At 40.0% G+C, this 22,377-nt stretch overlaps 1 protein-coding gene across 2 annotated transcripts in view; it reads right to left on the bottom strand.

Moving 5' to 3' along the window:
• The window catches only part of LOC141073705 (mitogen-activated protein kinase 14), a 120,985-nt gene that overhangs the window by 23,597 nt on the left and 75,011 nt on the right, over nt 1-22,377 (bottom strand). Inside the window, exons 8-9 of one of the 2 annotated variants that reach the window (XM_073561064.1) lie at nt 16,339-16,410; nt 3,816-3,895 (exon numbers count right to left, since the gene is read on the bottom strand). In XM_073561064.1, the coding sequence (XP_073417165.1) occupies nt 3,816-3,895; nt 16,339-16,410 (152 nt within the window). Of the gene's footprint in view, nt 1-3,815; nt 3,896-9,099; nt 9,180-16,338; nt 16,411-22,377 lie in introns of both variants that reach the window. The other variant, XM_073561063.1, reaches the window with a different exon arrangement.

Genomic DNA, 22,377 nt, shown 5'->3' with positions numbered 1-22,377 from the left:
AGCAACGGTCACACATCTCTCCATGCCAGAGAGGAACAGCCCTGAGCACAACAGGCAGGTAGTTAAAAACTACCTGCCTGTTAGTGCTTAGGCACATTTTGTTTAACGAAATCCCGGATATCCCTTTTAAGTTTTGATTTGTGTCAGACCTAGAGGAGATTTTTAGGTCTCGAGTTGCTAAACCAACCATTGGCATCCCATAATCCCTGCTGCAGCAATAGAGAACAATCTGCCTATATCAAATTCCTTACATGTAGAACTCTATTGACCACAGCATGTAAGGTGTTAACTGAGCTGCTGAAAATACTGACAGTGCTTAAAGGGGTATTCCCTCCTATTACAAATACCTTCAATTAGAAATATAGTATATGTAGTATATTTTTTCTGATTTGCTATGTCTCACTGATATAGTGACAGTTAGCTAGTTGCTTGTATTCATAACCGTAGATACGCAAGCTCCTGCAATGCCTGCACATGAGGAAAAAGAGATCGTGAATCAAAAGCGATACTACATTTCTAATGGGAGGTATTTGCTAATATTATTATTACACCTTGTACATATTGGGAAAGCATCATGGGGATGGGAATACTCCCCTTTAAACCCCTATGCTATATCTTTGCTAGTACACAGAAATGAGTGCGGATAGGTAGTGGATCACAAGTGGCACTAGCACAGACTGGTCGTGTCCTTCTTTGCTGAATCATCACAGGAATTGAGCATTATCAGGCAGTGATGTCCCTGTACCACGAACCGGAGGTGAATATTCACTGACTTTTCACTCCCTAATAAAATTGGCATATCTATTTGGATGTGAAAAGCTATTGCAGGACAGGAAGTAGTTAAAGGGAACCATTCAGCATGCATCACACTATGATTTCAGCCATGCATCTCTGACTTTGAAACGCTATAGCATTCTAGTGAAAAAAAAAAAAACATACCGTACTTAAAAAGCTACCCGTGACCCAGCTGCACAGGGGACTAGTCAAAAAGGCAGGTCCTCCTGGCCTACTGCCAAAGACTGACAGGTGTCTCCCTATACAAATGTGTAGAAAGAAATCTGTCACTCAAGGGGAGCATTTGTTTGTAAAAAATATATATGTGGTCAATTTAAGGAGCGCTATGGCTATAGAGCACAGTGCAACGGCTTAGTGGTAAACAAACCTTTTATTAGACCACTACACGTTTCGGCAGCGGACAGCTACCTTCCTCAGGTGGATTAAATTGACCACATACAGTACAGACCAAAAGTTCGAACACACCTTCTATGAAAATTGTAGATTCACTCTGAAGGCATCAAAACTATGAATTAACACATGTGGAATTATATAATAAACAAAAAAGTGTGAAACAAATGAAAATATGTCTTATATTCTAAGTTCTTCAAAGTAGCCACCTTTTGCTTTGATTACTGCTTTGCACACTCTTGGCATTCTCTTGATGAGCTTCAAGAGGTAGTCACCGGAAATGGTTTTCACTTCACAGGTGTGCCCTGTAAGGTTTAATAAGTGGGATTTCTTGCCTTATAAATGGGGTTGGGACCATCAGTTGTGTTGTGCAGAAGTCTGGTGGATACACAGCTGGTAGTCCTACTGAATAGATTGTTAGACTTTGTATTATGGCAAAAAAAAGCAGCTAAGTAAAGAAAAACGAGTGGCCATCATTACTTTAAAATACTGCTAAGGACAGGCAACAAGCAGAAGAGACTTGTTTGGGCTAAAGAACACAAGGAATGGACATTAGACCAGTGGAAATCTGTGCTTTGGTCCAAATTTGAGATCTTTGGTTCCAACCACCGTGTCTTTGTGCAACGCAGAAAAGGTGAACGGATGGACTCTACATGCCTGGTTCCCACCGTGAAGCATGGAGGAGGTGTGATGGTGTGGGGGTGCTTTGCTGGTGACACTGATGGGGATTTATTCAATATTGAAGGCAAACTGAACCAGCATGGCTACCACAGCATCTTGCAGCGGCATGCTATTCCATTCGGTTTGCGTTTAGTTGGACCATCATTTATTTTTCAACAGGACAATGACCCCAAACACACCTCCAGGCTGTGTAAGGGCTATTTGACCAAGACAGAGAGTGATGGGGTGCTACGCCAGATGACCTGGCCTCCACAGTCACCAGACCTGAACCCAATCGAGATGGTTTGAGGTGAGATGGACCGTAGAGTGAAGACAAAAGAGCCAACAAGTGCTAAGCATCTCTGGGACCTCCTTCAAGACTGTTGGAAGACCAATTCCGGTGACTACCTCTTGAAGCTCGTCAAGAGAATGCCAAGAGTGTTCAAAGCAGTAATCAAAGCAAAATGTGGCTGCTTTGAAGAACCTAGAATTTAAGACATATTTTCAGTTGTTTCACACTTTTTTGTTAATTATATAATTCCACATGTGGTAATTCATAGTTTTGATGCCTTCAGAGAGAATCTACAATTTTCATAGTCATGAAAAGAAAGAAAACTCTTTGAATGAGGTGTGTCCAAACTTTTGGTCTGTACTGTGTGTATATATTTTTCAAAATACGTTGATTTTCCCCTTGAGAGATTATGGCTGGAGCAGCTTGAAGCTATAGAGTTCATATCCAGACAACAGGACCTGAAGTTACGTCACATCCTGTGAAGTGGCATCACGTGACCAGACCAGGAAGCACAGCACAGGAGCTATCCCGGAGCTACAGAGCAGGAGTACACAGAGACGTCACCTACCGGAGTTGTGCAGGGGTGCACAACCCTTCCAAGTGAGAGGCTAAACTCCCCCACCTTTCATTGTAACATCCCAATCAAACCATGTGGTGCTTCTCATGCTGCGCTCTTCCATGTTTATTGTCTTACTTAAGGGGAGCAAGCAGTGTTGGGAATCGGACCAGTCAACTAGTCTTGTGTGTCTTGATCCCCAGTGGCTTTTAAAACATTGGTTCTGTTTAAAATTGCACTGTTTCAGAGTTAAACATACCAGGTTGGAATCAAGCACCAATGTCTGATGCATGCTGCCGCTCGCTGACCGGGCAGCGTGCATCAGCCATCAGATTCCAGTTAAACAAGCAATTTTTTTTTGTCTCTAGAAAATCAAACAGTCATCAAAAATTAAAGACTACTTGCTTTCTCCATGTTAAGTACCAAATTTTGATTTTAATTTAAAGTAGCACTTTGTTTTTGCTTCATTCATCCTGTCACTAGTCCACCAACATAAATAACTCGTCAACATTGCCTTAATCTACTTGTTCCTTTAGTTTTGAAATTCATGGAATTCCTTTTCGTCAGTTAAGTCATGTGATCTCATGGTGACCACCTGAGAAACACATGGTTTTAAAATTTCTGAAGGGGGACACACAGTCTCCTCATCACAGTTACTGATGAGTATTAGACAGGTCCTGTCGCATAGTTCTATAGAACTTATATGATCAGTTTAGCTAGCTTGACTGCACACTGATATATTAAGGAGACAATAGAGCAAAGGCGCTGACACAAGCTGGTCACGTGATGCTGTGCTGATACATTATGGGATTTACAGCAGAACAAAGAAGAATAAAAAGGAGAAAGATCTAGTAATCAGGGTGGAGCTGCAGAGAAGAAAACAGTTATAGGCATGGGAGTACAGTATACAGAAAACAAGTGCAGAGTGCTAAGAACTAAGTGGTGGTGCAGTTATAGGAAATAACGGAAGGTTCTTTAATTACTAAAAGTAAACACACTGTAAATAGCATAATTATATACATGCATACACTCAAAAAGATTAGGTCATTATTAGAGGATTTCAAGAGTTGCATCACATTGCAAGATTACTGGCAAGGGTCATCCCAATTCTTGCCCTCTCACCTCATGGCTAGGCATCCTGTTAATGAGATAAATAGGAGGTGTTCCAGTCAGTCGCATTATCTGTTGGAGCTGATTAATATCTTATGAGCCTTGTCAAGGGCTTTACAAGCAGAACAAACGGCATGGATATCATGGATGCAACTCGTTTTTGCCCCACACTAGTTGTCTCAGCAACTTGGATCAAACACAAAAAATAAAAAAAAATACACAAACACCATGCACCCACTGATGTTATATTAGCCATGCTAAAGCACCATGTTACAAATGCTCCAAGGTGAAAAAGCCAGGGTCTCTCATACAGTCTCTTAGGATAGTCACACATTTTCCTTCTCCATCTACAAGCAAGATGTATGGTAATTTGCATGCAATGCGGGGGAACAAGCACACTACTTAACAGAAGTGATCAGGAAAAAATATAATGACTTGCGATCACGTTTAGGCTGCATTCATGATGCACTTTTTTCAGCAATCTCTGTTGACGTTTGTGCTGTGATTTGTCAAAAACTACCTTAAAACCTTTTGCACAATGACTGGGCGAAAAAATGCAATGCCACCACGACGTGTGTAAATTTTTATCCTATAATCCTTTAAATAAATATCTCAATATATTATATAAATAGACCATTTCCAAACTAAATATGTATCTACAATTCTTTGTATTTTCTAATATGTGACGAAGTATGAAAAACGGGTGTAATGATTATGGTCACAGAGAAAAATGGAGACCTGCCCAGGTCCCCAGGGAAACGCTGCTTTTTAACACTGCATTTGCATTTTTAAAATATGGTTACCGTAAATACTGTGTCATAGTATAGAACCATTATCATCGTCCTCCGTCACTGTAGGTCATAGGCTATGTTCACATGTTGCTTTTTTGCTGTTTTTTTTCTGCAGCCAAAACCTGATCTCTTGGCAGTAGGAAAGCTGCAGCCAATTCGCAAGTTTTACAGATTTTTTTTGCTGCTTTTCTAGTTGCATTTTTCAGGAACCCAAAGCTTTGCTTCCATGATGCAAGCATAAATAATACATGGTGTTAGGCCACCAATGCAAGACGTAGGTGAAAACAAAGGACATTTTGATCAAATTATTTAGCAGAAAAAGCTTTTTTTAGGTCTGAAAAAATAGTGACTATTCTGAACAAAACAGTCAGATTCATGTATGATCTTCAGCCTTAAACTAATGTTATATTAGCATATTTTGTGGACTATAAGACACACCGGGGGAGTCATTGAGTCAACATCTAAATCTGTGCATGTGCCACCTCCAGCGCCCATTTTCCTGAAGTTCACCGCCGGGAAATTAATGAGAAGAACGGGGACTATGCACCTGCCTCATTGCCTGCATCTTGTTAAAGCCCAGGGCCTGCAGTCTCACAGTGCAAGGACAAACACTCCTCCCAGCCCAGGGCCCGCAGTATCGCTCCACTCCTGCCGTGACAGTGACCCTGCCTATTGTGACCCAGCTCCACCCCTCGGTACATTCAGACTATAAGACACCCCCTCATTTTAATCCCAAATTTTGGGGAAAAAAGTGCATCCTATAGTTCGAAAAATACACAATGAGCAACAGCAGGGAGAAGTTGAATTGGTCGGGCATTGTGTACACTACCGACTGGTAGGGCATTGTTTACTTTATCACATATTACTAATTTAATTTAACTATACTTGGAGTTGGGAGAAACAAAAATCACAAAAATAAATGGGCTTCACATCCTGCTTTATCTGCACTTTAACAAAAAAGGCTGCAAAAACTAATAGCAACCTTTTTGCACTTAATGCTTTTTATTGGTGAAAAAAACAATGCAAAACCGCTAAAGAATTGACATGCGGCAGTTTTCAAAAAAGCAGCACTTTTCCAATACAGTCAGGAAAGAAAACAAACAAGCCTGTGCATGAGATTTCTGACATCGCATAGCTTTTGCCGGTGCTGTAAAAAGTAGCTTTTAATTTGCATAAAAAAAGCACAGCAAAAACGCAACATGTGAACATGCCTTAGCAATCAAACACACTCAGATTGAGGAGAGGTTGATTGTTTTCTTAATTAAATATTGAAGCAAAGGAGGGCAATAAGGGTGCCATCGGTGTGTGGAGGAATAAAGAGGGACATAACTAGTATGAGGAGCAATAAAGGGGGACTTCATTAAAATGTGGAGGCTCAAAAAGGCACAATACTTTTATACTGAGACACAAAGAGCTTATTATATAGAAACAGAAAAGGGCCTTATCGTACAGGGAAGCAAAGAGAATTATTGTACATAAATGCAAAAAGTTCCATCTTCAGAGGCAACATTTTTATTATAGGAGACACAAAGTGGGATTTTGTAAACGGATCATGACTAATTAATGGAAAATGGGCAAAAAAAAGGGTAAAATACTGAGCGGAAGTACTATAATTTTGAGGAATAGAAGGTTTGGGGCTGTTAGTTACAAGGGAGAGGGATGATGGTATCTGGCAATAGGGATGAAAATTACTATGTATGGTACTATGGAATTTGCTTAGAGGTGGGTAAAAGTGATGAGCAATGAATTTCTGTGTGTTACATTTCTGCACAAAGATGTGGACGGAATGAAGCTGTCATGGCGAAATGGACGAGATAAATGAATGACTTCAATTGGTGAAAATGTCACTGGACAAATACATCTACTGTCTACAGAGCACCGATATACAACTGGTATCTATCAGAATATAGTCTCGATATGACAGCAATATTGATCTTAATACAGTATCTTTGTTAGTAAATAGGTATTTTTGGTGCCAATATGTGGTAATGGATGTGACAGTGATATTTTTAAATAGCAGTATTGACGGTAGTATTGGTGTTTGTATACTGGCTATTGGTCAGTATCAGTAATACTATACTTTATAATATACAACTCTTTTTGAGAGATGGGAAGTTTAACTTTGTAGACCTTAGCAGGACCACAGAAACCCACACGTCAGCAACAAGCTGGTGGCTGTGGCAGGGGGCCAGGTTTAAAAGTACATACGAATAGTTGTGTCTCTTGAGAAAATACTCTGGAGATTGGTGGTGGTCCTGGTCCTAAGATCCCCACTGATCACTCAAAACACATGTAATGTGTGCTGCTCAGGTGGCAAGAGCACTCAGCTCTTACGCGTACATGCGGAGAAACCAGACAAGACTTTCTATACCACTTTGTACGCGTTGATGTAAAGGCAGAGCACTCCGGCTTCTTAAGCAGCGACATGTGATACATGTTGAGTGACTGGTGGGAAATCGGGATGTAAGGGCCCTGACTGTTCTGCAGGGCATTCCAAGCTCTGTCACATATTGGAGTAGAAAAATAAATAAATGACTGTAGCTACGTTTTATAGACCTGAGTTAAACAACTGCAGAATTGGTAATATGGCCAATTTTGGCTATTACTTAGCCAAAAAACCCAGAAAGCATGCTCAGCATCGGACATGCTCAGGTTTAAGAAATCTGAACTAAATTAAAAACATAGTATATGTTATACCGCCGGATTCTTTTTATAATAATTAAAAATATATTTATTAAATTATTCACAAAGTGATTAGCGGCAATGAAAATTTCCCTTTGTGTCTTCACGTCTTATTGGATGAGGCAGAACTTGTGGGCATGCAGGAATGGTTTGATGCATTTCAATGAATGGAGGAGAACATGAGCGTAATGCCCTTACAATAAACTGTTCTCGATATTAAGTGTGTTCACAAGTTCAGGTTTTTACAGACAGTTTTTCAATCCAGAACTAAGCGGTTTCATAGAGAAGTCTCAGTCTTGTCTTTACAGGCGTCTTCCATAACTGGCTTTGGCTTTAAATACTGCATTAAAAACCCTGAAAAATGGAAACCTACCCTTAAGGCCTAGTTCCCACATGAGATATTGCTGCATTTTTTTCTGCTACTATTTTTCCATAGGTGTAAAAACAATAAATGCAACACCAATCTGCTTTGTTTATTGCATTTCTTCGATTTGAAGTTTGTTTTTTTGTGTTTTTTTCAGTGGTGAAACACTTGGATTTTGTACTTGGAGGGAAACCTAGTTGCTCTAGCCCCGTGAACTGTTACCATCTATGTATAGCAATTAGTGATGAGTGAGTATGCTCGTTACGTGAGATTTCTGAGCATGCTCGGATGTCATTGTATTTTGGCGTGCTCGGAGATTTAGTTTCTGTCGCCCTAGCTGCATGATCTGCGGCTGCTAACAAACAGGCAATCCCCCACATGTATTCAGGCTGGCTAAAAGCCGCAAATAATGCAGCTACGGCAACAGAAACTAAAATCGCCGAGCACATCCAAAAACTCGAAGATCACCGGAGCATGCTCGGGAAATCTTGAGTAACGAGTATGCTCACTCATCACTAATAGCAATTTCTCCCTGCATTCTAACAAGCGTAGCAATTGCTGAATAGAAAATCGGGAGGGGAAGCACTGATTGAACTGGCCTAATCCTCCCTTTAATCATGCATGCATGCCCCCTACGTGTATGACATGATTTATAAGGGCAACATCACTGCTGGATCTTATCAAATATGGCGCATATGCAATGATCTCCCTCCCAGCGAAGGCGCAATGAAGCACCATTGGCGCGCTATACATACCAAGGAGGCAACAGTGATGTGGACCGAGACTGCCGAAAAGGAACTCCAAATTTACTCACCAAAAACAATGTAAATATAGTTTTGATTGTTGGCTGTAAGCCTGGTGTCATGGCTGCCTTCTTGGGCGTGTGGCTAAGCACTGAAGAAGCCAGGGACTTACACCTGGCTTTATTGCAAATTCTCAGGGAGGGAAACCATGTGCAATATTTGCAAAGTTACATTAATTTTTCAGGCTCCTCAGAGTCCCATGGGGGAAAAAAATGTTTTACAGGGTTTTCAAATGACAGTGAGCATATGCATTTCCTTGAAATCACCTCTACTTTGCTTGAACTGATAAAAGCGCATTTTATGCATAAAAAAACCCCACAGCAGTTACACCATGTGGGAACATGGCTTCATTTGCCCATTTGATTACTGTAATTATGTCACTACAACCCACAATAAAGTTTGGCATTAGAGCTTGCTTTAATTTCATGGGTATAAGAACCATGCAATGCCTTTTGTTAAACTAAAAAATGTGAAAATGCTGAAAAAAAATGTTTAACTGTGCAAAATTTATGGGCAGTAATGAATCTGAAATCTCTTTAATTTTAGAACATTGATACAATTGATTAGTAAAGTTTGAATGTCAAATTAACATCAACACTTGAGTACTGTCACTCAGGTTGCAGGATTATCCATTGTGACATATTAAACACACTCACAGCCTCCGAGGAAATTTTCTGCAGGAGCTCTGACTCAGGGGTTCCAATCAACCTCAAAATGAGCTTCAGCTGATCAATATCTACATGTGGATTATGAAGGAAAATGTGCAATATGTGAGGCAGCAGCCACAGATCACACCACCAAAATATACAGATGCCCTCTGCACATTCTATGGGTGGAAAAAGGATGTGAAATGTAAACAGGGATAAGATACTAACACAAAAGAAACGGAAAACAAAAATCCAAAGGAAAAGAGCAAAATTTACCATTCATTCACTGGCTTAAAGAGGACTTGTCACTAGGTCAAAAGATCCAGTTTAAAATCATTTGTGTGGAATGATAGGAGGCCTAGAGTGTCGTCAGAAACTCTATATAAACATAACAGCAGAGGAGATACGCGCATGCCTAAGGCCTGTTTCACACTTCCGTTTTTTCAAATCCGTCAAAATCCGTTGGTTTCCGTAAAAAAACGGATCCGCCATTTTTTTGCAGGATCCGTTTTTTTTGTCCCATAGACTTCCATTAGTGGTTACCACGGATCCGTCAAAAAAACGGATCCGTTTTTTTTAAAACGGATCCGTTTGCATCAGTTTCCGTCAAAAAAACGGAAACGGATCCGTTTGGCGGACACAAAAACGGAAGTGTGAAACAGGCCTAACTTACATGCATACTACTCTGCCTTATTAATTAAGCAGAGCTGGTATTGGCTCAACAGCACACAAAAATTCCCAGCTTGGTTCTACCTGGAAAGAGACATAAGTAAATTTGGCTCTCTAAAAGAATTGCTTTTCTATTTCTTGTTTCAAGAGCCTCAAAAGGTATCTTCTCACCCTATTTTCAGTCCCATCATTTCTGCATGGAGATCACTGATCAAACCATATAAAAATTTAACAAAGTTGAACAGGCTTTGAGGTTTCCGCTTCGTGTAGAGGCTTTCATTTTTGACTTCCCTCTCTCAGAAATCTGGAATAATTTGGGTATTAAAAAAATAAAAAACATACACGATGGGTCTACTTTTCTCACATTCAGCGAATTAAAAGCCAAATATAGTGTCCCCTCCAAAAAATCCTTTTTAGGCAAAGCATTTAATTATGAAATTGTGTCTTCACTGCTGTGCAGCTTAAATAATAAACATACCTGGAGCCTGAGGAATGTGTTTTTTTTTCAATAGAGAGGATCTCTCTTGTAAGAGTATATATTTAAGGAGATGGGAATCCGACCTTGGGATTGTTATTCTGATTGAGCAATGGGACATCGCCATCAAAAATGTGTAACTCTAACATATCAATGACTCTTCAGGAGTCTTATTTTAAACTACTTACCAGGTGGAATCTCACGCCTATTAGACTCTCACATTAACAAGGACCATTCCCCCCTCTGTTGGAGGTTGTGGTCAACCGGGGAATCTTTACCACATGTTTTGGTGTTGCCCGAAGCTTAAATGTCTCTGGCTCCAGGTTTCGCGTCACACTGAATCCCTCACTGGAAACTTTACTTTGACTCCTCAAAAAGCATTGCTTTCCTTGGATATGGATCAATTGCACCCATCGGTGAGACGGGTAGTTATTCATATCCTCCTAGTAGTTAAAAATAATTTGGCTTACTTTTGGAAGAAACCCGATCCTCCTAAATTCTCAGACATCTACCAACATAATGCTATTGAATGGAGGTTTGCAGTTATTAATAATACTATTCCAGCCCACAGTAAAAAATGGAAGGTTTGGAACAGTAAATTTAGAAGAGTTTAAATTTAAATTTTTCTCATATACCTCCTTACATGGTTGGATTAGACTGCCCTCTTGCCTCTCCTTCTCAAAGGTTCAGCATTTTGTATCGCTTATTGGTATTACTATATTGTATACTTATTGATGTATGCTTTGTTACAAAGGTTCTCTTTTTTATGACCTTTACATTTATCCTTTTCCTTCCCCCTCCTCGTTCTCCCCTCCCTCTCTACATACCAGTTTTATAAAAATTTTAATAAAAATATTTAAAAAAAAATTTAAAAAAATAAAAGATCTAGTTTGTGCTCTTGTTTTTTTTTTCTGCTGTTCATCTCCATACACTGTTTTTCGTTTTTAAAATCCACCATACGGTCAGAGATTTGGACAATTTTATCTGGTGCTAATTTTTATTATCTTTACAAGGCGGCATGGTCCATAGAATTAACTGGGGGTGGGCCTTGATGCTGCTCTGAATTACCCTATGAGCCACACCCCATTGTAAAGACCATAAAAAGCAAAAATAAAATAATAGCAGAAACTGGCCACTTTTGCCCTGGTGATAGGTCCTCTTTAAGGCAAAGAAAAGTCACCAACTAGAAAGCGACAGACATTACTTTCACATTAAGAAGCAGCAGAAGCTCATTTAGCAGGCATTCTAGATTTACAGCTCGCAAGAGTTAACATATACTGACCTGGTTGATGAAGATAAAAAAAATGGCAACTGCTTACTGCATCACAAGTCTACATATCCTTGGCAGCAAAAGAAGTGTTAACAGTGGTTTTCAATTGTCCAGAAAAGGAAAATATACAGATATGGTTAATCACTTTAATAATAACTGATACTGTTGCCAGTTTGGAATAGATTGAGAGCTGAAGAACTGTAGGGCTATGTTTCCACGTTCAGGAAACTCTGCGGAGAGGACGCAGCTCCGCCCAAAGCGCTGCCCCCCTTTAATACATGCGGTGATTCCACATGTGTTCATTGAACCATGCGGAATCACTGCATCCTGTTCATAGACTTATTTATCTTGAGGAGACGCTGGTTTCCAGGGTAAACATCGGGTATCTAAGAGCCTCGCGGCTCTTAGATACCCGCTGTTTACATTGGATACCAGCTTGCTTGCCGGTCCTGATCGCTGGTGAGTCTGTCTATGTGACAGCTCACCAGCGATCAGCTATGTCCCAGAGATCCCATCCACGTCGGATCGTTGGTGGGATCGCTGGGACATTGATGTGTGTAACGGGGCCTTTACTGTCACTTCCCTGCAGTGGTCCTGCAAATGCACCTTGCGCTTCATATGCTAACGAGTCATCTAGGAATTCTGTACTGTTGGTTTAAGGTTTGGAGCTCGAGCACATTCATTCTTACTGCAGGAAAGTGAAAGGGAGTTCAGAGAGATTACAATGGCACATTGGATTCAGCCTCTAATTATTCACACATTATGGTAGCAAACTTCAGAATTTGAGATGCAATTGGTGACAGCTTATTTGGCAGTATTTTCTGTGGCAAAATGGACAGAAAATGGTTACCGTACAACAGTCACAGTCACCAAGTAAAAATGAAAATATTAGATATGTTCGGATATACAGATTCCCTGCCTAAGGGCTCCTGCAGACATGCAAATCAGTCCAAGCACAGCCTGCTAATGCACAGACTGGAGGCAGGGCTGCGGACCCGAGCATGACAGCTTTATGTGTTTCTATGAGACTGTCACGCTCAGATTAGGAGAACTATGGCCAGACCGTGCAATGTCCTCTGATCTCAGATTGATTTGCATGAACATCTGAATAAGCCCTTAGAGGGCAGACATACATATTCTATATTACTTTGGTGAGTAGAAAATATACAGTGTAAACCAGAACAAATAGAGCTGGATATCGCATATACAGCAGATGAAATATTGAACAGGTCACCAAATTTTCTTAATAAGTACTGTATATTTCTAAAAGTGCTATTAACATAAAATTCTCACTAGATTCCAGTAGTAACCAATCCAATCCACAGAGGCAAAACAAAAACACAAAATCATAGATGCCCATAAATTGTGTGTATTAATGAGAAATGACGCAGGGGAAAAAAGTATTGGACACAAAGAAAGAAGTGCAAATAGACATGGAAAGTCAAGACACCATCTGAAATCAGTAATTAGAAAGCAATGCTGCCACTTAATGAAAAATAATATCAGCTGGTTCAACTGATGGACTATAAAAAGGCATCTCATTATCAAGATGCCACACAAGAAACATCTCATGATGGCTAAAACCAGTGAGCTATCTCAAGACCTTTGCAATCCTATTGTTGCAACACACACTGATGGCATTGATTCAATTTTGAAACTACTGAAGGTTGCAGTGAGCACTGTTGGGGCAATAAACTGTAGGTGGATAGAACATCATTTCACCATAAACTGTCCACAAATAGGTGTTCCCCGCAAGATTTCAGACAGTAGAGTGAAAAGAATTATCAGACGAGTTGTCGAAGACCCAACAATCACGTGGGGAGTTACAGAATGACCTGGAATAAGCAGGTACAATTGTTTCAAAGAAAACAATAGCAATGCACTCAACCTCCATGGCCTATATGTACACTTACTACGCAAGAGTCCATTGCTGAACAAAAAGCATGTTCAAGCGTGTTTGAAGTTCGCTCAACAATATTTAGACAAACCTGAGCAATGCATTAGACTAATTGCTCCATGCAGAAAGCGTCTTGAAGCGGTCATCACCAACAAAGGCTTTTGTACAAGGTACATACCGTAACTTAAAGTGAGATTGTGCTCAGTAAACCACATACACAGTCAGGTTGGCGCGGTTCTGCCACCATGGAGCATTTCACTACACTCAATCCACCTCAGCTACACAGCATCTATCGGATGAAGGCCAATGCGGACTGAAATGTCTACTAGCTGTTGATCTCTGGAATGTTCCATAGTAAATAAATTCACTTTGTTTTGCAACACATATGGATTGGAAGGGTTGTTACCTAAATCTGGTGATAATATATCAATAGTACCTTTAAAAACATATTTTCACCTGCTGTAAATTTGTCTGACTATTGAAGGGGGGTAAAACGGCTGGTTATTGTAACATAGGTAGCCTTGGGAAAACTAGAGTGGGGAGCACAGGGAGAAGTCTCTGACATATGCCATTGGTACACCGTAGAAAACCCAACTCAATAATCCTCCCCTGTCATATATAGACAGGGCTTGATTATGGGCTGTACAAACATACAAGATTGCAGAACCTGTACTATAAAAGAAGGCTCCCTTAGTAAAGTATATCTGAGCTATGTTTCCGAGCAGGAGGTCTTGGTGAGGGAGCATTGGTAGCCTATGGGCACTCGCTAAAACAGAGTTGCGCACAGACAAGCCCATTTAGTGGAAGATCTGACACCCCCATCAGATTTAAGTATGGATTTTGAAAGTGGCATGATCAATCGCGTCAGGCACCGGGTCTTGGTGTACTGGAGGAGGGCACTGTAGCTAAAGACATTTTTTGTAGGAAACCATCAATGGGGTGATTGAGCAGTGGTGTGGTGTTGTAGGGGGAAACCAGAAAGACCATGAGCTGGGGTGGACTTGAGATGTAGGCAACAGTGCAGGTAACAGAACATTTAATTCAGGTAAGGTTTAGGTGATAATGGTGAAGAAATAGAGGTGGTGAGTTGTTTCCTGGGTGCCATACTTGCATAATTCTATTTACCCACCCCATCTTCAACCTTTTCTTGTCAGCTCCAACGATGTACGCAGGGTCATCCCCTTTGCTTTCCTTTGATCAGGAGAGTTTGATGGAATGGTAGGAAAACTGGCAGTAATGTCGGGAGACACTCTGGCTAGTGTGGAAGAGTTGTTTGAAATAAATAGAAGTGAAGAAAGACAAATCAAAGCTAAAATAATAAAAACAGAGAAGCCCTGTGAGAGTAGGGGGGTATAACCTCCTTCAGACACCAAGCTAAAACTGATTCAGCTCTGTGGCTGCAAGAGATGTAAAGCTGGTGAGAAGAGCAAACACTTAAAAGGTTTGTTAACTACCTGGAACAAACCTCTTAAATTAAGTATTTTCCTTTGAAAACTAAAAACACCATGTACTCACCACTGATACCGCTCCAGCAAAGTCTGTACCTGCACTTTTGCGGTAATATTATGCCACGTAGAGCTCTCAGTCTGCCATTCCAATCTCCCATCTACTATGAGAGTATGTTCAGAATGCATCTTTTCCAGTGGTTGGGGTGGAACCAACCAACAGAGTTGTTGGGTGTATATTTGTGCATTCTAATCACCTACTGAACCAGTAAAGATAGACGTTTCCATTCACAAAAAACTCCACAGAGAAGGCATAGATGGTACACTATCATCTCTACCTTCCTGATCGCTGCATTCACAAGGCTGAACAAGCCCTGTATATTACAGCATAGAAAGCCCTGTAAGCTCTTCTTCCAAAACCAGCGACTGTTTTATTGATGGGCATAGGCAGAGAACCGAAGCTTGGTCATAGAAGAACCAATCAGCTCTGCTATGCAGCCAGGAGACTGAATATTCCCTGTAACTGAGGATAATAAACCAGCCAGAGTTGAAAAGGAAATCAGAAATTAAGAATGTAATGACAATATTGTTACGCTTTTTTTTTGTGTGCGAATTACCGGTAAGTGGAAAAAAAAAAAAAGTAAAAAAGAAAAAACTAAATATATATCGCCTTTCTGAATCAACTCTTGTGGCCTCACCCAATATATTAAAAAAATCACTAGAGAGGAAACACAATTGAATAAGTTTTATAGTAGTCCTTTGTAGCCATAAAAAAAATAAGTGAATAATAGAAGTCTTAGGTTTCTGTACGTTGCTCCCCAATATAAGCAAAATACATACGGTACATTTATCTATGCCTCATATATCTAATATATCTTAATTAAAATTACAAAAATAAAATAAATAAATGTGTCTGGTCAGGGAATATATAGAAAATAGCCAAGAACTCAGAGTCTTCACATAAAAAAAAATATATATATGTTTACATAAATATTTATTTTTCATAATGAATTATGTTAAGTTATAAAATGACTTTTGTAAAGTAATGTAAACTCTACTTACCAAAGTTATGCAAGGAGAAAAGGGAGGACGTAGGACCTGTATTCATTCGATTGCTAGGGTCCCAGCAATTATATGGTACATGCATCACTTACTCAAGCACTGAATGTGATAGAACAAGAAGTTTACTCATGAAATATACAAAGCAAATGTGTAGATCGGGATTTCAAACAAAAATATAATATTCATTTCCTATAACTTTCCATTATATAAAGATTACCCTTTTTGTATAATGCTATGAGTATTCAATATTAATGGCAAAAATGAAAAAAAATTACCTTTTCAAACAATCCACAAAACAATTTAACTTCTTTCTACCAGTAAGGACAACTTATTGCAAAAATAAAAACAGATTTAGAGGGATGGAGAAGATTGCAGAGGAAAATATTGTTAGAACGTTTTACATATTTCTTAATATTGCTTAAAAGGATACGATCTGTTCCTGGGAATAGGGTTCGACCTGTCAGAAGCTCAGCCATTATACAGCCAACAGACCAGATATCGACTGAAAAAGTAAAAATATAGACAAATAAAACAAATGTCTGCAGTTAGTCAAGACAAGCAATATTCAATGTCAAGTAGCACCCACAAAAGCAAGCAAGATTTCAGGGTGCATAAAGAAAAAAAAAGAAAGAAAAAAAAAAAAAAAAAAAAAAGATAAAATACAGTGATTCCAACGTGTTATTACTAGAGTTGAGCATTCCGATACCGCAAGTATCGGGTATCGGCCGATACTTGCTGTATCGGAATTCCGATACCGACATCCGATATTTTTTCAATATCGGGCATCGGCATCGGAAGTTCAAAGTTGATTGACAGCCGAAATGACGTCATCATGATGCGCGGTGTGTGCGCATCATGATGCGCCGTCATTTCGGGCTTTCCGGGGGGTCTGTAGCGGCCTGCCGGGGGGCTGTGCCGGCCTGCCGGGGGGCTGTGTTTACTGCCCGGGGTCTGTACCGGCCTGCCGGGGGGCTGTACCGGCCTGCCGGGGGGCTGTGCACCCTGTGGGGGTCTGTACCGGCCTGCCGGGGGGCTGTGCCGGCCTGCCGGGGGGCTGTGCTGATGTCCGGGGCTCTGTGCAGGCATCGTCCGATGGGAATACAAGTCCCATCGGGCGATGCCTGCTACCATGACAGTGATTGACACATTAGCCAATGATGGGACAGTAGTAGTCCCATCATCCGGCTAATGTGTTAAATGTTAAAAAAAAAAAAATACTACATACATACTACATGCATGCTACATACATACCACATATATACTACATGCATGCTACATACTACATGCATGCTACATACTACATGCATGCTACATACATACTAGCTACATACTACATGCATGCTACATACATACTAGCTACATACTACATGCATGCTACATACATACTACATGCTACATACATACTACATACATACTACATGCATGCTACATGCATGCTACATACATACTACATGCATGCTACATACATACTACATGCATGCTACATACATACTACATGCATGCTACATACATACTACATGCATGCTACATACATACTACATGCATGCATGCTACATACATACTACATACATACTACATGCATGCTACATACATACTACATGCATGCTACATACATACTACATGCATACTACATGCTACACACATACTACATGCATGCTACATACATACCACATATATACTACATGCATGCTACATACATACCACATATATACTACATGCATGCTACATACTACATGCATGCTACATACATACTACATGCTACATACATACCACATGCATGCTACATACATACTACATGCATGCTACATACATACTACATGCATGCTACATACATACTACATGCTACATACATACTGCATGCTACATACATACTGCATGCTACATACATACTGCATGCTACATACATACTGCATGCTACATACATACAGCATGCTACATACATACTACATGCTACATACATACTACATGCTACATACATACTACATGCTACATACATACTACATGCATGCTACATACATACTACATGCTACATGCATGCTACATACATACTACATACTACATGCATGCTACATACATGCATGCTACATGCATGCTACATACATGCATGCTACATGCATGCTACATACATGCATGCTACATGCATGCTACATACATGCATGCTACATGCATGCTACATACATGCATGCTACATGCATGCTACATACATGCATGCTACATGCATGCTACATACATGCATGCTACATGCATGCTACATACATGCATGCTACATGCATGCTACATACATGCATGCTACATACATGCATGCTACATGCATGCTACATGCATGCTACATACATGCATGCTACATGCATGCTACATACATGCATGCTACATGCATGCTACATACATGCATGCTACATGCATGCTACATGCATGCTACATACATGCATGCTACATGCATGCTACATACATGCATGCTACATGCATGCTACATACATGCATGCTACATGCATGCTACATGCATGCTACATACATGCATGCTACATGCATGCTACATACATGCATGCTACATGCTACATACATGCATGCTACATGCATGCATACTACATGCATGCTACATGCATGCATACTACATGCATGCTACATGCATGCATGCTACATGCATGCTACATGCATGCATGCTACATGCATGCTACATGCATGCATGCTACATGCATGCATGCTACATGCATGCTACATGCATGCATGCTACATGCATGCTACATGCATGCATGCTACATACATACTACATACATACTACATGCATGCTACATACATACTACATGCATGCTACATACATACTACATGCATACTACATGCTACACACATACTACATGCATGCTACATACATACCACATATATACTACATGCATGCTACATACATACCACATATATACTACATGCATGCTACATACTACATGCATGCTACATACATACTACATGCTACATACATACCACATGCATGCTACATACATACTACATGCATGCTACATACATACTACATGCATGCTACATACATACTACATGCTACATACATACTGCATGCTACATACATACTGCATGCTACATACATACTGCATGCTACATACATACTGCATGCTACATACATACAGCATGCTACATACATACTACATGCTACATACATACTACATGCTACATACATACTACATGCTACATACATACTACATGCATGCTACATACATACTACATGCTACATGCATGCTACATACATACTACATACTACATGCATGCTACATACATGCATGCTACATGCATGCTACATACATGCATGCTACATGCATGCTACATACATGCATGCTACATGCATGCTACATACATGCATGCTACATGCATGCTACATACATGCATGCTACATGCATGCTACATACATGCATGCTACATGCATGCTACATACATGCATGCTACATGCATGCTACATACATGCATGCTACATACATGCATGCTACATGCATGCTACATGCATGCTACATACATGCATGCTACATGCATGCTACATACATGCATGCTACATGCATGCTACATACATGCATGCTACATGCATGCTACATGCATGCTACATACATGCATGCTACATGCATGCTACATACATGCATGCTACATGCATGCTACATACATGCATGCTACATGCATGCTACATACATGCATGCTACATGCATGCTACATGCATGCTACATACATGCATGCTACATGCATGCTACATACATGCATGCTACATGCTACATACATGCATGCTACATGCATGCATACTACATGCATGCTACATGCATGCATACTACATGCATGCTACATGCATGCATGCTACATGCATGCTACATGCATGCTACATGCATGCTACATGCATGCATGCTACATGCATGCATGCTACATGCATGCTACATGCATGCATGCTACATGCATGCTACATGCATGCATGCTACATGCATGCTACATGCATGCATGCTACATGCATGCTACATGCATGCTACATGCATGCTACATGCATGCATACTACATGCATGCTACATGCATGCATACTACATGCATGCTACATGCATGCATACTACATGCATGCTACATGCATGCATGCTACATGCATGCTACATGCATGCATGCTACATACATGCATACTACATGCATGCTACATGCATGCATGCTACATACATGCATACTACATGCATGCTACATACATGCATACTACATGCATGCTACATACATGCATACTACATGCATGCTACATACATGCATACTACATGCATGCTACATACATGCATGCTACATACATGCATACTACATGCATGCTACATACATGCATACTACATGCATGCTACATACATGCATACTACATGCATGCTACATGCATGCATACTACATGCATGCTACATGCATGCATACTACATGCATGCTACATACATGCATACTACATGCATGCTACATACATGCATACTACATGCATGCTACATACATGCATACTACATGCATGCTACATACATGCATACTACATGCATGCTACATACATGCATACTACATGCATGCTACATACATGCATACTACATGCATGCATACTACATGCATGCTACATGCATGCATACTACATGCATGCTACATGCATGCATACTACATGCATGCTACATACATACATACTACATGCATGCTACATACATACATACATACTACATGCATGCTACATACATACTACATGCATGCTACATACATACTACATGCATGCTACATACATACTACATGCATGCTACATACATACTACATGCATGCTACATACATACTACATGCATGCTACATACATACTACATGCATGCTACATACATACTACATGCATGCTACATACATACTACATGCATGCTACATACATACTACATGCATGCTACATACATACTACATGCATGCTACATACATACTACATGCATGCTACATACATACTACATGCATGCTACATACATACTACATGCATGCTACATACATACTACATGCATGCTACATACATACTACATGCATGCTACATACATACTACATGCATGCCACATACATACTACATGCATGCCACATACATACTACATGCATGCCACATACATACTACATGCATGCCACATACATACTACATGCATGCCACATACATACTACATGCATGCCACATACTACATGCATGCTACATACATACTACATGCATGCCACATACTACATGCTACATGCATGCCACATACTACATGCTACATGCATGCCACATACATACTACATGCTACATACATACCACATGCTACATACATACCACATACTACATACATACCACATACTACATACATACCACATACTACATACATACCACATACATACTACATGATACATACATACCACATATATACTACATGCATGCTACATACATACTACATGCTACATGCATACTACATACATACTAAATATATACTACATGCATGCTACATATACTAAATGCTACATACATACTACATGCATGCTACATACATGCTACATACATACTACATGCTACATACATACTACATACATGCTACATACATACTACATGCATGCTACATACAATACATTCATACAATACATACATAGACATACAGTACATATAACAGAGTAACATACTTACCAATACTTGTCACATTGTTCCCCGAAGCCATTGTCTTTTACGGAATAAATATTAACATAACAAACCACAAAAATACTCACCCATGATCCGAAGCAGTCCACGAGTGTGTCCCACGACGATCTTGGGTAGAGAACTGCAGCATCAGCTGATGCTGCCGCTCTCTACGGGCTGCAGGAATCCAATGACGGAAGGTAGGTATCCTTCCGCACTGTATTCCTCCACCACTTAAAAAAAAAAAGTCCCTAGTCTCACTTTATGGTAAAGTGAGACTAGGGACTTTTTTTCCCACACAGCTTTTACCATAAAGTGAGACTAGGGACTTTTTTTCCCACACAGCTTTTACCATAAAGTGAGACTAGGGACTTTTTTTTTTTTTTTTTAAGTGGCGGAGGAATACAGTGCGGAAGGATACCTACCTTCCGTCATTGGATTCCTGCAGCCCGTAGAGAGCGGCAGCATCAGCTGATGCTGCAGTTCTCTACAAAAATTGCGTCGTGGGACACACTCGTGGACTTCTTCGGATCATGGGTGAGTATTTTTGTGGTTTGTTATGTTAATATTTATTCCGTAAAAGACAATGGCTTCGGGGAACAATGTGACAAGTATTGGTAAGTATGTTACTCTATGTTATATGTACTGTATGTCTATGTATGTATTGTATGAATGTATTGTAAGTAGCATGCATGTAGTATGTATGTAGTATGTATGTAGCATGTATGTAGCATGTAGTATATATGTAGCATGCATGTAGTATATATGTAGCATGTAGTATATATGTAGCATGCATGTAGTATATATGTAGCATGTAGTATGTATGTAGCATGC

This window comes from Dendrobates tinctorius, unplaced genomic scaffold, assembly GCF_039654945.1.
Source record: "Dendrobates tinctorius isolate UK_male_01 unplaced genomic scaffold, ASM3965494v1 ptg000312l, whole genome shotgun sequence".
Classification (NCBI taxonomy): Eukaryota; Metazoa; Chordata; class Amphibia; order Anura; family Dendrobatidae; genus Dendrobates; species Dendrobates tinctorius.
This window is presented reverse-complemented; position numbering and strand designations above follow the sequence as displayed.